Below are 18,132 nucleotides of genomic sequence, written 5' to 3'. Positions count from 1 at the left end.
CACTTTCACTTTTCACTTTCATGTACTGGAGAAGGAAATGGCAACCCACTCCAATGTTCTTGCTGGAGAATCCCAGGACAGGGGAGCCTTGTGGGCTGCTGTCTATGGGGTCGCACAGAGTTGGACACGACTGAAGTGACTTAGCAGCAGCAGCAGCAGTAATTGTTACTAAGGAAAACTGGGCAAGACTTGGTCTGGTTCTATAAGGCTTGCATGGCAGATGAAGTAATTTCTGGTTTGATATGCTCATTTTACCATTGAAATACAAGCATACTTACTGTTTGAGACATAAGCAATAGAATGAGAACAAAAGCCCAATCCTTACAGATGAATCTTTATTCTTTTCTAGGAAATTAGATTTCAGTATGGTCTTCTTACTTATCCTTGAATGAACGATGTGAACTCTCTCTTCTTTCCTTGTTGCCTCTGACTTGTAGGCTCAGTTGACTGACTGAGGCAAGTTCAGGGTTTGGAGTATGTGTGTCTAAAGATTTCTACTTGTATCATCTAAGTCCAAACCAAGCATAAGTTAGTTTTGAAGGATACATTTGTTTGTAGTAGTTACACCTTTTATTGCTTTCATTTTTGAAGATAATCAAGAAATACTGTCTATGTCGACAGCTCTACTTTTAGAAGAAAGAAATGCATTAAAAAAATAAGCTAGTTTAATATTTTACCAAGAAGTTTTAGAGCAGGGATTCTTCCTGTTTACTGTGGACTTTCTAAGGGCTCTGATAAAGTTCCTGGTATTATTGATGGAGTTTTATGTGTAGGTGCATATGAACATCTTTCTGGAAGAGAGAATATATAGTTTTTATAAGATTCTCAAAAATGTTAATGATTCAGAAAAGTGGAGGCCCACAGATAATGAATGACCCCCACTGGCTTAGGCAGTGGTATTTTCACTTTACCTTCTCCCTGTTCACTTGCTCTGTCTGGGAACACCTGTGGGTGTCATGACTTTACACTATTCTCCTTCTTTTCCTTCCTCTTAATTTTTTTCCATCTCTGCAGTGCTTTACTGTCGTCTGCTTCCCCTTCCCTCTTTTCATGTTTTTTCAGTGCTCTGTCTTAAGGCTCTGCCTGTCCCTCCCCTCCCCGCCATGCCTGTCCCCTTAGCAGTTTGGTCTACTTTTGCATCTCAGTTCTGTTCTCTGATACCCTTTCCCCAGCCTGCAGCTCCAGATCTGAACTCTGTCTAGTCTCCAGGTCCACAGATCCAAGTGCCTGCCATCCCTTTCTTTTACACAATGAATACAGTACTAGATTTTTTTTTTTTTTTGATGTTGATTTTATTAAAGGAACAAATTTTTTTTTGAAGAAGATAATGCAATTTTATTATCATCATCATAGTGTATACCCAAAGACATGTATTTAGCCTGGAGTTTCTCAGGTGGCACTATTGACATTTTAAATCAGATAATTCTTTGCTGTGGGGAGCTGTCCTGTGCATTGTGTGAGAGTTCGTAGCATTCCTGGTCTCTACTCGCTGGATGCCAGTACCCTTCTTCCCATTGTAACCAGTGTCTGCCCCCTGACATTGCCAAATATCCCTTTCAGGGGAGGAGGCAGAATCACTCGCAGATGAGAACTGCTGATTTAGCACCTTTGTATTAATGGGTATTATTTTCAGCAGTCAGAATTCTAGCCATTGTTCAAAGCCCAGCCTTAACCCTACCTCCTCTGCGAAATCTTCTTTGGCTAACTCAGACAAATGTACTTTTTCCTTTGAACTCTTAATGACATTGCTAAAATGTTGACATTTAATGTGATTTATCTAGTTATTTACTTCATATGTTTTGTGTTACTTCTTTAGCTAGTTTCTCTTTTGGAAGACAAAGGCCAAACTTAATGTATTTGTGACCCCCCGCCCTTGTCTTCTGCACAGTAATGACTACCTTGCATCCAGGAGGCATTTAGTAAACATTCGCTGGCGAGAGGTGTAGTGGTGGTAAGAATATGAGCTTTGAGTTCAGTTAGACTAGGTTTTAGTCCGCAGCCTTAATAGCTATATATCTTAGGGCAAGTTCATTTGCATAGGCTTCAGATTCTTTACCTATAAAATGGCAAGAACATTACTTCATGCAGTTTTTTGTGAGAGTGAATGAGACAATGTACATAAAGAATTCAGCAACGCCTGGCACAAAATACGCACTCAGTAAAGCTAGTTTGCCATTAAGATGATTTAATAAAGTGAGATTAGGGCAAGAGAACAAAATGATACTTACTTGGTAGAGACTAAACAATTCTCAGTTAGACTCTCTAACCCGCAGTTCCGTTCAGTTCAGTCGCTCAGTCGTGTCTGACTCTTTGCGACCCCATGGACTGCAGCACGCCAGGCCTCCCTGTCCATCACCAACTCCCGGAGTTTACTCAAACTCACATCCATTGAGTCAGTGATGCCATCCAACTATCTCATCTTCTGTCGTGCCCTTCTCCTCCCACCTTCAATCTCAGCATCAGGGTCTTTTCAGATGAGTCAGCTCTTCACATCAGGTGGCCAAAATATTGGAGTTTAAGCTTCAACATCAGTCCTACCAATGAACATCCAGGACTGATCTCCTTTAGGATGGACTGGTGGGATCTCCTTGCAGTCCAAGGGACTCTCAAGAGTCTTCTCCAACACCACAGTTCAAAAGCATCAATTCTTCGGCATTCAGCTTTCTTTATAGTCCAACTCTCACATCCATACATGACCACTGAAAAACCATAGCCTTGACTAGATGGACCTTTGTTGGCAAAGTAATGTCTCTGCTTTTTAATATGCTGTCTAGGTTGGTCATCGGAGAAGGCAATGGCACCCCACTCCAGTACTCTTGCCTGGAAAATCCCATGGATGGAGGAGCCTGGTAGGCTGCAGTCCATGGGATCGCTAAGAGTGGGACACGACTGAGCGACTTCACTTTCATTTTCACTTTCTTGCATTGGAGAAGGAAATGGCAACCCACTCCAGTATTCTTGCCTGGAGAATCCCAGGGACGGGGGAGCCTGGTGGGCTGCCGTCTGTGGGGTCGCACAGAGTCGGACACGACTGAAGCGACTTAGCAGCAACAGCAGCAGGTTGGTCATAACTTTTCTTCCGAGGAGTAAGCGTCTTCTAATTTCATGGCTGCAGTCATCATTTGCAGTGATTTTGGAGCCCCCCAAAATAAAATCTGTCACTGTTTCCACTGTTTCCCCATCTATTCCCCAAGCATAAGTTATTTTTGAAGGATACGTTGGTATCCCATTACATGACATGATGGGACCAGATGCCATGATCTTAGTTTTCTGAATGCTGAGTTTTAAGCCAACTTTTTCACTCTCCTCTTTCACTTTCATCAAGAGTCTCTTTAGTTCTTCTTTGCTTTCTGCCATAAGGGTGGTGTCATCTGCATATCTGAGGTTATTGATATTTCTCCCAGCAATCTTCATTCCAGCTTATGCTTCATCCAGCTCAGCATTTCTCATGATGTACTCTGCAGATAAGTTAAATAAGCAGGGTAACAATATACAGCCTTGACATACTCCTTTCCCTATTTGGAACCAGTCTGTTGTTCCACGTCCAGTTGTAACTGTTGCTTCCTGATCTGCATATAGATTTCTTAAGAAGCAGGTCAGGTGGTCTTGTATTCCCATCTCTTTAATTTTCCACAGTTGTGATCCACACAGTCAAAGGCTTTGGCATAGTCAATAAAACAGAAGTAGATGTTTTTCTCTGTTTCTCTTGCTTTTTCGATGATCCAACAGATCTCTAACCCTCACGTTGTAGAAAATACTAAGTATTTATTTCTCTAGCTTTTAGGTGGGATATTTGCAGAAATAAATACTTACAAATGTATTTAATGTTCCTTTTTCTGTTTCAGCCTAGGATTCTTCTGAAGGATCCAGAGTTTTCCTGTTGTCCACCCAGAATTCTTCCTTCTGTGGCCCCATGGCCGTGACCACCCACAGAGAAGCTGGGACTTGCAGCGCGCCTGCTGCGTGTTGAATTGTGAAAGTCAACTAATCCTGTGACTCAACTGATACCTCTAACCTCACTCAGCGGAGATGTCTGAAGATTCTGCCTACTAAACCAGTGCTAGCGACTCTCTCTCTCTTTAAAAAAAGTGTTCTGGGGAAACCACTAAACAGCCAAACCAGCTTACACACAGCACGTCAATGAGCAGAACCAGGCAGGCTCCTCTGCCTAGTCCATGTGTTTGTTTAGGCAGGTTCTGTTTGTTGAAAATTTGAAGTTTGTGCTCAGCTGCAGTGATTTTTTAAAAAAAGTACAGACAATCCTAGTGGATTGATGTTATTCTTAACGGATAGTTTGGACTTTTCTCTGTTTTGATAGTATTGGGGATATGTTGGGTATTGTTTTTGTTTATTTGTTTTTTCTTATTTTTTAAAAAGCCATATTTTGGATAGGTAGTTGAAATGGGGTCTAAGCCAGATGTCTTTTCTCTTTTTCACCTTAAGCTCTTTGTCTTATGAGGCTGTACTCCTCAGTACCTATTTGTGTCCAAAGAATTTATCGCTTTCGTGAGAATTTTTTTTTTTATGACTTCTTGGGCCTCAGATTATAGGTGTTTGGCCTATAGTATTGAATAATTCAGAATGATGCAATATCTTAACAAATGATGTTAAACTGTGTCCTTTCCTCCCTCCTTCCTTTCTGTCTCCCTCCCTGTCTTCCTCTTTCCTCAGTGATGTCAGAATAGTCATATGGTTGCTGAACTCCTTCCTCCATCCAGATTCTTCTCACCTAAAACATCTCTGGTGCCAATGTGGTGCCTTCTGTGCCCAGTCACTGTGACTCAAGGCATATCACCAACAGTTTACTTGAGGCTTGCTGAAATACCTGTATGTAGCGGAAGCTCCGGCGTAGGATTAGGCTGGAGCTGGCTTTATGGCCAGGACGACTCCTGATGGATGAGATTATACTGCATCCTTCTAAGGGATCAGGTGTGCAGGCTGGACCGTCTCCTGAGAGCAAGCTGGAGTTCAGAGGATGGAAGCGAGCATCTTTCTCTGCAGGACTGAGAGATTTAAAGGAAAGAATGTTCTTGTTTGGAAGCAGTTGTGGTTTGTCACCTGTGTTCAAGAATGGCTGCTGGCCCGCCCCTTTCCTTGTCACAGCGGGCACCGGGAGTAGTTTGGAGATGGGCTGGAGCTTTGACTGGGTTGGGGATGTTCACATGTGTTTGAGAGGAGTGGCAAGGCTCTGATCCAGTGTGAGACATCACTGTCCAGAGAGCAGCAGGGCAGGAGGGAGCTTATGCCTGCTCTGTTCGATATGTGACCATTCTTACCCCGTGTGCCGGAGCTGAGTCAGGCCTCAGGGGAGAGGCAGTTGCCCAGCAAACTGACCTCTGCCCTATTTTTAAACTGTTGAAATGGTGTGTTATTGCTGAAACAAAACATGATTCTGGGGAGCGCAGTTTGCTTTTGTATGGAAGCAGTCTTGTCCGCTATATTCTCTGTTTCTTCTGCCTCTGTAACAACAGTAGTGGAGAACAATGGGAAGTTTGGCCATCCAACTGGATCGATTGTGAATAATAGATGGTTAGCAGTATAAAGCTGCTCAAAAGTCCCTTTCTCTACAGTAGTTTTATGTCATTCTTAAAAAATACTTATTAGCAAGTTCATACATGTAGGGTTCTATTTGACTTTTTTCCTTATAAAATTTCTTGCACCAGCTATCAGTGAGTTCAAACAGACCCCTTTTGGTATGGCCAGGTGAAAGTGGTGTCCTCCCTTAACTCAATACTTGCTCTCTTAGTTTGTCTAAGCGTCTCATCCTGGAGTGGTGTGGTCTGCTAAACGTGGTCTGGCACAGGTGGAGGGAGCGGAGCAGTGGCCTCATACCTCCTTGTCATCGAGGTGCTTCTGTGGTTCTGTTTGAGGGAGGCTCTATTTGAGGTTTAGTTGGTTGAGTGCAGTTAGTAATCCAGGCTTAATCCAGGCTGGTGCTCTGGGGCTGGGGTGGCGAGAGATCCTGTCATGTGTTTTTATATAGCCTGCCCCTTTGGGCAGTTTATGTGGGTATTTGGGTATGTGTGGTCCATTAAAGTATTTATTAAATAAGATTTCCCTTGCTGTAAGGGTATGATAGGTCTTTTCTTGTTTGTTTTTTAACAGAAGCTGTGATGTAGTTGGAATCCAGATTTGAGAAATAAACAGCATAACCTCTTCTGCCTTATAATGTGTAACTGTTCTAATCCTGTGGAATCTTACAGAGAATGAAAAAACAAAGACCTTTTAAGCATTTGCTACAGGAGGATACTGTTGCCCTTCTGACTTGGTGGGCAGGCATTTTTGAGCCAGTATTCAACAATTTAAAAAATATGTAATATTTAAAAATTCTGTTTTATGTTTGTTTTTCATGTTAAAACAATTTCTTTGGAAATGCCTCTTGTTTTTAAATTTTCCTTTGTTTCTGGGGTCAGTTGCGGTGGATTTTGATGTAATATTAATGGGAGGCAGTATATCTTGTGTGGGCTCAAGCATAAAAAATGCAGACCACTTCCTTAATTCAGATCAGTTGGCACTGGGTGAGCTATCGTGGTTGAATCAGTGAAAACCTTGGGCACTGGACTTTCTAACTTTCTAACTTGGTTCAGTGGTGCAGTGTTCCTGCTTTGAAAGACTCCACTGCAGCAACAAAAGAGGATTAGATGATACTGATTGTACCTGAGTGCCAAAACACAGTCAGGGAGGTGGTACCTCATGAATCGAAACTGAAACTGTGGTTGGCCCTCCACCAGCTCATTACCCCGAACGATTCTTCCGTAGTCAGGAATGACAGTGGGCTGCCTTGGGAAACAGAGCAATTTGGGGTTAACTGCGGTGATCACTGGGTGTTCCAGCGGTGGCTGTTTTGTTGGCTTGTAAGAAAGCCAGTGGTTCCAGAGTGTCAGAGCAGAGCCATTCTCTCCTCTGGAACAGCAGTGTTTCTGTTCAGCTTTCCTCATAGAAACCTCTGTTAGGATACGGTTTAAAACACCGCCTTCCGGGAGATCCTGTGGTTGCAGAATGGTCTCTCGACTTCATCTGCTTCCTTACTTCCTGCAGAGCCTCACACAGATGCTTGAAACTGGCTTTCATTCTCAAGTCTTTTCTGAGTAGAATTCCTTTCCCCAGGAGAGAGCTGTATCCATCTGGAAGCCTTGGTACTGAAGACAGGACCTGGATCCAAAGCTGGATACCAGCAGTTGGCAGGACTGCTGTAGAAATTGGGGAAGATTCAGGTTTATAAGAAGCACAAGCTTTTCAGACCAGTGGTAATTAATCCGATCTAAAACTCACTGTGGGAAAGCTGGCTTTCCTCCGCAGGTCATGCTGAGCTGTTTCCACAGGTGGAGAGTGGATGGGAGGGCTGGCGAGGATGTGGAGTTAAGACTTAATAGCCTGAGTGCTTGGGTTACCATGGAAACTGGAGTGTGCGAGGCCACAGCAGATGCTAAAGAGCCATTGAGCACTCCCCCAGACATGTTTGGGGACCAGCAGAACTGGTTGGGAAAAGCACCCCTGCCCCAGGGTCCTTTCTACATAGCAAGGCTTGCCTTTTCACTACCCCCAAGCTCGCTCAACAAGAGAAGCAAGGTTTCTTAACTGTCTAACCATTTTTAATTTTTTCATTCTTATTCAACTATATCCTTTATATATATATATGTAACTGTAAAGAAACATGTATTGTTTTTCTTTTATATTCATGTAATATTCTGAAATTAAATTTCTTTTGTTTCATATCTATAGGCTTTGATCAGTCTCTTCATTTACATTTGACTGATGGATTATTTTAAAGAGAGGTTGCCTCTTAAAAAAATTGTTTTAAGTTTGACTGAGTTGTTATGACAGAGGTGGCCTCTTGTTCTGAGGACTAGGACACTAAGAACAGTGTGTCTTTGGCTTGCTCTCCAGCTGGGTGGGTGGGTTCAGGGGGAGTAGGGCTTTTTTGGCTGATTGGAAATGGGATTGGAACCTCTGGGAATTTTGAGTTTCCTGATTTCCCTTGGCTGAGTCTAGAATGCTTTGCCCAGATTTCGGTTTCTCACATAATCTTTATTTCCTCATTTAAAATAAGGAGTGATGGTTATAGTAACAGTGAAAACCAAGTGACATTTTCATCTAGGCCAGCAAGCTGCAGTGTTTAGACAACTCTGCTTGAGATGTTGTTTCTGTCACTTACATATGTGGGCTTGGGCATGTTCCCCACTCTGTAAGGGAGTGGGTAACGATAGCATCTCAATGATGCCATGCTCAAGAGGCACGTGTAAGGGCTTAGCACAAAGGTTTTAATCTGGAGTTTGTGATTTCAGGAATCTTTTGCTCCTGTAATTCTATGTAAAATTTTGTGTATGTTTGAATTTTTCTAAGGCAGAGACTTCAGAGCCTCCATAAGAATCCCAGAGGAGTCCTTGGCCACTAAATACTGAGCACCACTAGCCTTACACAGTGCCTGGCAGATGGCAGGTATTCATTAAATGTTAACTTGCTCTCTCTCTGCCAAGGACACATTTTATCATCAGCTGCTTACTGATGCTGACATGGTTATTTTTGATAACAAAAGAGTTACATCCAGAATAGAAATAAAAAACTCTTGTTTTTGCTCCATTACCTGCCTATGTGTTCCTCTTGAGCTGTGTTAGCTCCCTAAGGTGCCACTCAGACCGTCTGTCACTCTCTCCTCATCCCCCAAGGACCAGTTCATATTATTTGCAATAGAAAAAGGAGCTAGTTCTGTTCCTTTAAAGTGTGGAGGGACTCCTAACAGCACATGGGAAACTCAGTAATGCAAAAGGAAAAGGGGTAGAGGGACAGGAGATACTCTGAAAAATAGGAAGAGGCTCAAATGTGTAGTCCAGTGCTGAGCACATGACCATTAATCATTGAGTAACAGAACGGAGTGAAGAAGCAGACATGCATACACAGCGGGGTGAGGAGGTGGGAAAGAGAGAACTGGGAAGAGTCTTCCTGCTCTCTCCCCATCCAGGGCCTTTGTGCCCCATGGCAGGTGGCCCATTTTTGCCCCCCCTAAATTCCTGAATTAGAAGCACAGAGAGTGGGAATGGTGAAGAAGCCTGAGACCTAGGCTAGAGGGTTGTGGTGGGACCATCAGGTTTGTTCAGTGCTTCTTTTATGTCCTAGCCTCTTAAATTCCCTATAAAAAGCAAAACCAAAAATTGGGGTTGAGCAGTGGCCAGGTCTTGATCCTTAATATCTTATCCTTTATTGGAAGCACCCAGTGCCCAGATCCCCAGTCTTCGGCCTTGGAACCAGTATGCAGATTAGTAGGAGGGGCCCTTGGTGTCATTGTTAGCTTTCTCCTTTTATTACTGGAAGTCAGTCTTTTAAAATTTTCGATGCCTTGGCCCCAAGGAATGCTTAATTCAGTACAGCCATATCCGTGGGCAACAAAGAAGGGAAACAGACTGTCTTAAAATTGTAACTGTGGAAGCCATTCCTCGGCACCAAAGTCGGGGATGCTTTTAAGAGCTTCTCCTGCCTGTGTACTTGCCAGTTTTCCAATATTGGAAGAAGAATATAATAGGGCCTCTAAGGAATTCACGTCTGAATGAAAAATTAATACCACAATTTTTTGAGTGCTTTTGTACTAAGCTTTGTGCTGGCCGATTAATTCCTTCTCTCGTTAAAGTCATACATCTCTGTGAAGTATTCTTTTATTTTTTGTCTCTCTGTGAAGTATTCTTAACTCCAGTTTTATAGTAAAAGACACATAAGAAGAGTTTAATGTATCCATTGTCAACTAAAAAGCGGTAGAGTCAAGGTTAACATCCAGGGCTTTAAGAACTGTGGTCTGAAGCAGGGTCACACACCCAATGTCTGTAGGAGCCAGGAAGGAAGTGTAAGGTCATGAAAACAACAACTGCTTTGAGAGATTGAAAAACACCATGGGAGGGACTTCCCTGGTGGTTTAGTGGCAAAGACTCTGAGCTCCCAGTGCAAGGGGCCTGGATTCAATCCCTGGTCAGGAAACTAGATCCGACGTGCTGCACTAAAGATCCAGCATGTTGCAACGAGTATTGAAGACTCTGTATGCGTCAACTAAGACCTGTAACCAAATACATAAATATTAAAGGAAAAACAAATTGTATACAAGTTCCTCCCACTGGCTATCTTCAAATGAACAGCCAAACAGATGAGAATAAAGGGAGCTATCACATGATGGAAAAACTCCTAAGAAGTCCACAAAACTGGGGGAGGGGTGAATTGGGAAGAACAGGGCCAAGTATAAAGGAAAATAAAAATACAATGACACTTAAAAAACCCAAAAACCATGGGAGCCAAACACAAGCCCTCCACAGTCTGGCTTTGGCCCTCAAGCCCCACGTGGCATCTTCTGCACAGCGCTGCGCCGCTCCCACTGGGACCCGGGTCTCCATGGACTTTCTCCAGCGATGCCCAGTGCTGGCTCTGGGGTGATAGCCTGGTGTGCCCTCCAGGAACAGTGTTCAGACCCAGGAGGGTTAGTGCCCACTGAAACACACCATACCCCCACCGGAAAGTCTATCCTCATTTGTTGCTCTCCCACATGCATTGCCCAGTGTGGTAGCCTCTGGCCACATGTGGATACTGAGCACTTGAAATGTGGCCAGTCTAAATTAAGATGTTCTCTAAGTGTGAAATACACCCCAGAATTCAAAGAATAAGAAAAAGAATATAAAAATGTCTCTAATTTTATATTGATTCCTTGATATTTTAGTATATTGTTTAATTATTAAAATTAATCTTACCTGTTTATTTTTATCTTTTTAACGTGATTGCTAGAAAATATTAAATTACATATATGACTTATGTTGCTTTTCCCCCCACAACTCCTGGGGCTCTAATCCGAGGCTATTCTTTCTTCCCCAGAACCTATTCCTCAACTCCATCAGTTCCTGTGGTCACACCACCTCTTTTTTTTTAGTCCTGAGACCACCATGGGGAGTGGAGGGGAGGGCAGAAAAAAGCAGTGACAGGTTTATCCTTTGGCTTCTCTGGGCTTGGCTCCTGCCATTCATGGCTGGCTCTGGGAATCCTCAGCGTGGTCCAGCTCACCAGTACCTGTGGGCTGCAGCCCTGGGGCGGTGAGGTTCCTACAAGAGGACTTCGCTCAGGGTGTGTGTCAAGCGCTGCCTGTCTCTCCCAGAGGGGGCGCTGCCCTTTAGGGTTTGTCCATGTTGTGATCCATCAAGATATTTTTAAGTTAATGAATTCACAGTAGGTGGCGTGTGTCCTGTATTTTCCATGTGGATAAAAATGTTGCTATAAACTGTGGAGACTGAAATGTGTGTGTATTAAGAAGGCTCTTCCTATTCCTAGATGCAGACAGCTACTGAAAGCAGAGATGGAAGCTGTGCTGATCAGAGGAGAGGAAACATTAAAAATGTAACCTCCCTCCCCCATTCCCCATTGTCCTGGGCATAAGGACCCATTAGGCATACTGTACAGCTTGGCAGTCTAGGGCCAGGGCCTTCTGCCTCTTGCTGGTGAAAAGCCCTTGGGACTTAGTGGAAACCTCATGCCCCAGTAATCCAGGCTTTATTAAGCACTTGAATGTAGCTGAAATTGACCATTGATGAGGGGTCTTGGATGGCAGCCTTGAACATTCGCTGTATGTGCTGCATTGAACGAACTGGGGCGAAGAGGAGAGACATGGCCCTCCTCCTGGTCTCTGCTTCGCTTTCCCCAGCCTCCTCTTTCCCGACGAGTCTAGAAACCATCTGGTTTGGAGGAAAGGGAGGATATATTTAGTCTCAAGGAGAGATAGATGTGGAGTCAGAGCCAGTCAGAGCTGCCTGGGACTCAGCAGAAGTGGTGGCACTTGGGGTCCCTGTGCACAGGGGAGGGGCTCTGAGGACACCGGCTTTCCCACGCCTGCTTCAGCCAGGGCGCGCCCCTGTCTCTGGCTTAGAGTAAGATTTTTACTCTTACTGGCAGAAACAGAGATTTGGAAAGATGGTGAGTTGGGGCTGAGATGAGCCAGCACGTGAGTGGCAGTGAGAGGCAGTGCGGACCCTTGAGTTCATGTCTCTCTTCAAATCAACTCTACCAAGTGTACCGTTTGATAGGCTTTGACAGATTTCTCCATCCCTGAAGCTCACACCCCAATTAAGATATATGACATCCCTATCACTTCAGAAAGTTCTCTCCTGCCACTCAAGAGTCAATCCCCCACATGCCTGCCCCAGGCTGCCATCTCATTTCTGTCACTGGAGATTATTTATGTCACGAATCCCATCTCCTAATTTGTAGTGAGTGTGTTGACAGTATCTCCTTTCACTCCCTGGCTGACTGTACCTGTTTTGAGGTGGAGGAGGGAAGACCCTTGTTTCTGTATTTCTGGGACCCATGGCAGGAAAGGAGAGGACTGATTGTGGGCTTTTGGAGACCTGAGTTCCTTGAAGGCAGGAGCTGTTCATGTTCTGTTCCCACGATGCTTCATATAGTGCCTGGCACAGAGAAGGCTCTTAGTGAATGTACTGAACTGGATCAGACCTGTCCGGTAACAGAAGGATCATCTGTCGGGGAAGCTGGTTCCTTCCTGGATGGAAATGTGCTGAGGGTGCTGGTGCCTGTCACCGAGGAACACAGGAGGACTTGGGCTTTCTTGCACTGAGTGGTAGATGCCATGGCTGGAGCTATATCCAGGATTCTTGGTTCTGCCCTTGCGATGCAGTGCAGTGGGAGAGACAGTGGATTCTAATGTCACCCAGGAAGTGGCAACGTAGAGCTGAGTGCTGTCGAAGCAGAGACGGGGGCACAGAGTCTAACTGAGAGATCTGGGGAAGCTTTTCTGGAGGGCACATGTTAGACCAACTGTGGTGCCTGTGACTTAATGGCTCTGAGAGGGAGGAGGGAGTTCATGTGGCCCCTGAAGTTGCTGTTATCATAAGATTCGGTAAGTAATAGGTTTGTTGATATGCAGATGACACCACCCTTATGGCAGAAAGCGAAGAACTAAAGAGCCTCTTGATGATAGTGAAAGAGGAAAGTGAAAAAGTTGGCTTAAAGCTCAACATTCAGAAAACGAAGATCATGGCATCTGGTCCCATCACTTCATGGCAAATAGATGCGGAAACAGTGGAAACAGTGACAGACTTTATCTTTTTGGGCTCCAAAATCACTGCAGATGGTGACTGCAGCCATGAAATTAAAAGACGCTCGCTCCTTGGAAGAAAAGTTATGGTCAACCTAGACAGCATATTAAAAAGCAGAGATGTTACTTTATGAACAAAGACCCATCCAGTCAAAGCTATGGTTTTTCCAGTAGTCATGTATGAATGTGAGAGTTGGACTATAAAGAAAGCTGAGTACCAAAGAGTTGATGCTTTTGAACTGTGGTATTGGAGAAGACTCTTGAGAGTCCCTTGGACTGCAAGGAGATCTAACCAGTCCATCATAAAGGAAATCAGTCCTGAATATTCATTGGAAGGGCTGATGCTGAAAAAGAAACTCCAATCCTTTGGCCACTTAATGCGAAGAACTGAGTCATTTGAAAAGACTCTGATACTGGTAAAGATTGACGGCAGGAGGAGAAGGGGTCAACAGAGGATGAGATGGTTGGATGGCATCACTGACTCAATGGACATGAGTTTGAGTAAACTCTGGGAATTGTTGATGGACAGGGAGGCCTGGCATGCTGCAGTCCATGGGGTTGCAAAGAGTCGGACACGACTGAGCAAGTGAACTGAACTGAACTGAAAGTGCCCTCGGATAGCCACACAAATTCGTGATTTGGGTCAGAAAATGGCCTGATTTTGTCCAACTGTGTTTTTTGCTTTTTGGGAACAGCAATGGAAATGAGTGGGTGGCTGGGTGAAACATTTTGGGCCCTGCAGACATGAAGAGAGGCATAGGGGCAAGGAAGCATCTGGTGTCCGTGAGAGCCAAGGAAAATTCCAAACGTTGCAACACAGAACACAAGGGGAACGTATGTGTTGTTGCTGGTGTGGTGGTTTAGCGCTGTCGTGTCTGACTTTTGTGACACCATGGAGTGTAGCCCACCAGGCTCCTCTGTCCATGAGATTTCCTAGGCAAGAATACTGGAGTGGGTTGCCATTTCCTTCTCCAGGGGATCTTCCTGACCCAGGGATCGAACCCAGGTCTCTGGCACTGCAGGTCATCTCTTGCATTGCAGGTGGGTTCTTTACCAAGTGAGCCATCATGTGGCTGGTGGGAGTGTTATATTTGCTCAGCTGTTTTAGGAAGAATCAGCAGAGTTTGCAGAAGCTGACCACCTAACCTGTAGGTCGGTTATTCCTCTGATGTGTTTATTGTTGTTTAGTTTCTAGTCTGTCTCTTAGTGGCTCAGTCGTGCTTGACTCTGTGACCCTATGGACTGTAGCCCACCGGGCTCCTCGGTCCATGGGATTTTCCAGGCAAGGATATTGGAGTGGTTTGCCAAGTTGTGTCTAAATCTTTTGCAACCCCATGGACTGTAGCCTGCCAGCCTCCTGTCCATGGGACTTCCCAGGCAAGAATAATGGAGTGGGTTGCCATTTCCTTCTCCAGAGGATCTTCCCAACCCAAGGATCGAACCTATATCTCCTGCATTGGCAGGTGGATTCTTGACCACTGAGCCATGTGAGGAGTCCCCTGATGCGTCTATACCCGACAGAAATATGCTCACCAGCACTCTTGTCCTGGAACAACCTAAAGGCTCATCAGCAGTACAGTAGACAGAAGTGGTGGGTGTGGCAGGCAGAATAGGGCACTCAGATGTTCACATCGTGTGAGTATGTCATTTTCCATAGCAAGGTGGAATAAGGCTGCAGATGGATTAAGAGTTTACTCATCTTAAAGAGATTATATTGGGTTACCAGGATGTGCAAATGTCATAAGGTTCTGTAAGCATGGAAGAGGGAGGCAGAAGTGTCAGAGTGGAGTATGTGACATGAATGTCAACCAGCCATTGCTGGCTTTGAGGATGGAGGGACCAGAAGCCAAGGAGTATGGGGGCCTCTAGAAATGGAAGAAGACAAAGAAGTAGGTTCTTCCCTCGAGCCTTCAGAAAAAAATGTAGCCTTAATGACACCTTGATTTTAGCCCAAGGAGATCTATTTCTGACCTCTGACCACCAGAACCGTAAGATAATAAAGCTGTTGTTTTAAGCCACTAAATTTGTGGTAATTTGTCACAGCAGGAATAGGAAAGTAATACAGTGGAATTTTGAATAGTACACAGCCATGAGAACGTGTGATCTATATTGCATGTAAGAATATGGCTGAACATCAGCCATAAAACTGCATACCATTTAATCTCATTCAAGTACAAAAATGGGCAAGATGAATCTTTGCTATTAGAAAATAGAGTGCTTACTCTTGAGTAGGGGTGGACAGTGGGCAGTAGTTAATGGCAAGTAAGTGAGCAAGAGGAAGTTTTGAGGTGCTGTTTAAAGAGGTGTGTTCAGTGTTTGAAAATTGATTGAACTGAGAACTTATATGTGTACTTTTCTCAATATATATTATACCCCAACAGAAAGTCTGTGTGTGTATGTGTGTGTCTAGTCTAGATCAGCCTGGACTAGATATTGAGGGGCATGAAGGAGGTTATTTTTGACTGGGTACTAACGATTTAAGGGTTTAGCTCTTAGAGAGAAGGTGCAAAGATTGGGGTAGGGAGGCCCAGGGACACTTTCTGGAGATACTGCAGAGAGCAGAGGATGTAAGGAGGGAGTCTGGGGTGCTGTGGCCACATCTTGGGGGCCCAGAGTTCAGTCATCCCATATGTACTTATTGGGCTGGTGACATTTCATGGGGATTCCTCAGGGATATCAGAGTCACGGGCGGGTGAATGAAAGGGTAGTTAACTCAGTAGTTCAGGAAGGGTGTATTGATAGAAGCGTGAAGTGAGATGAGAGACAAAGGAGAAATTGAGGCTTTGGGGGATGGGTGGGGGGTGGAGTGTGCTCTGGGAGAGCCAGGCCACACTTAAGGCTCTGTTTCCCCCAAATGACTTTTAGGTGGTTCTTTGGATGAACTCCACATTTTAATAGGGTTTATTTTAATTGTGCAATGGAAAAATATAACTTGTATATTGTCTGAATTTATAGGTTCTTTAGGGCCAGGCTAACATGCATATTTGAACTAGTGTCAGACTTAAAACTGTTGAGTAAGAAATAGAAAAGTGGCTGGCCTGTGTGACAGAAAATGCAGAGGTTTGCTACGACTGAGGTGTGGTCAGCATCACTGTGGGCAGTGTGGGCAAGGCGGAGAGAACAGGATGGTGTCAGGTACCAGGGGTCACAGGACAGAGGAGGTGGCGGGGAGAAGGTGAGACCTGGCTATAGGAGCTGAGAAGAACAGGCCTGGTGGCTGAGCGAGGTTTTGCGGAGCCGTGGCTCTGACTTGACCATTAGAATCCCCTGGGGGACATGCTGCAGCCTTGAGGAGCTCTGCCCCCCGGGGTTTCTGATTCCGGTGGTCGGGGGCCCAGGAATCTGCCTTTCTAACAAGTTCCCAGGCGATACTGCTGTTGCTGGACCAGGGGCAACACTGAGAACTGCCTCTGTAGAGGTGGCAGTGGGTGAGCAGTGTGTGCCCAGTCGTGGGTGTGGATGCAGGGGCTGCGGAGAGAGGCGCGGCTCACGGCGGAAGGGGAGGAGCAGGTGTGAGGACTGGGAGACACCCAGGCAGAACGGCAGATTCAGCCTTGCCTGGCAGGGTGCAGAGCGAGCTTGTGGCTGGTGCTGGGTGCACAGTTGGTGCTGATGGTGGTGGGGGGCATCCAGGAGGGCCACAGCTGGAGCTGATCCTCCACAATGAGGGAACCCGATGACTCAGCTAAGGCACCTGCAACTTAGCAATAATGTGGGAGAAGAGAAGCTAATCAGGTGCCTCTGACGGTGCCTGGGAGAGGCCACCTCCTGTAGTTTTCCTGGCATTTTTATCAGCTCTGAGAGGAAGGAAACCAGATTCCACTGAACACCCACTCTGTCTGAGGAGTTTTTTATATGCCCTATCACATTTAATCATCAAAATCCCATGACAGTGGTATCATTAATCCATTTTAAGAAGGAGGAAACTAAGGCCCTGAGAAGTATAGGAACATATGTGCACACTGCTGTCTAGACAGACAGGGGAGGCAGTCAGCCCTGGAGCTGGCTTTGTCTAATTAAGCTCCTTTGCTGCTCCCCCTGCTCCAGTACTACCGTTTTAACATGCAATAAATATAAAACCAATATTTAATCATTATGCACAATTGTGAAATATTTTACCTTTTTTTTTGACCTTGCTGCAGGTCATCTGGGATCTTAGTTCCGGGACCAGGGGTAGAACCTATGCCCCCTGCAGTGGAAGTGTAGAGTCTTAACCACTGGACCCCTAGGGAAGTTCTTTTACTTTTTTTTTTTTTTTTGCATTAAGTCTTCAAGGTGTAATTTACACCTGCTGCTGCTGCTGCTGCTAAGTCACTTCAGTCGTGTCTGACTCTGTGCGACCCCATAGACGGCAGCCCACCAGGCTCCCCCGTCGCTGGGATTCTCCAGGCAAGAACACTACAGCACATTTCAATTCAGATAAACCACATTTCAAGAACTCAATAGCCTCCACATCACACTACCCTATTCCATTGAGCGGCCTTCCGGGATGAGAAAGTCCAGGTACAAGTGCTGATAATCACCATCTCGGCCACTAGATGGCGCAGGCGACCTACCCCCACCACTCTACCTAAAGCATTAGGCGTTAGCGATTGGGTGGATGGGGATCTCTCTTCAATCTCTCTTTAAATTTATCCAGAAGTAAGCTCAGAAGATGGAGAAGGAAATGGCAACCCACTCCAGTATTCTTGCCTGGAGAATTCCATGGACAGAGGAGCCTGGTGGGCTCCAGTCCATGGGGTCTCAGAGACGGACATGACTGAGCTACTATCAGTTACGCACTCAAGCTTAGAAGAGGGCTTTCCTGGTGGCTCAGCGGTAAGAATCTGCCTGCAATGCAGAAGCTGCAGGAGACGCGGATTCAATCCTTGGGTCCGGAAGGTCCCATGGAGGAGGGCGTGGCAACCCATTCCAGTATCCTTGCCTGGAGAATCCCACGGACAGAGGAGCATGGAAGGCTACAGTTCACGGGGCCACAAAGAGTTGGACACGACTGAAGTGACTTAGCACGCATGCAAGCTTAAAAGATTCCACGATAAATCTACTCTAGAAGTAAACACATG

The 18,132-nt window shown here is 45.2% G+C and overlaps 1 protein-coding gene across 3 annotated transcripts in view; it reads left to right on the top strand.

The window, feature by feature from the left end:
- The window catches only part of ARHGAP19 (Rho GTPase activating protein 19), a 70,889-nt gene extending 63,184 nt beyond the window's left edge, over nucleotides 1-7,705 (top strand). For all 3 annotated transcript variants that reach the window (XM_055559859.1, XM_055559858.1, XM_055559860.1), the window contains one exon: nucleotides 3,846-7,705. In XM_055559859.1, coding sequence (XP_055415834.1) covers nucleotides 3,846-3,850 — 5 coding nt within the window. In that variant the 3' untranslated portion in view covers nucleotides 3,851-7,705. The remainder of the gene's footprint in view (nucleotides 1-3,845) is intronic.
- The last annotated feature ends 10,427 nt before the right edge of the window (nucleotides 7,706-18,132 follow it).

Source organism: Bubalus kerabau, chromosome 22 (assembly GCF_029407905.1).
Source record: "Bubalus kerabau isolate K-KA32 ecotype Philippines breed swamp buffalo chromosome 22, PCC_UOA_SB_1v2, whole genome shotgun sequence".
Classification (NCBI taxonomy): domain Eukaryota; kingdom Metazoa; phylum Chordata; class Mammalia; order Artiodactyla; family Bovidae; genus Bubalus; species Bubalus kerabau.
This window is presented reverse-complemented; position numbering and strand designations above follow the sequence as displayed.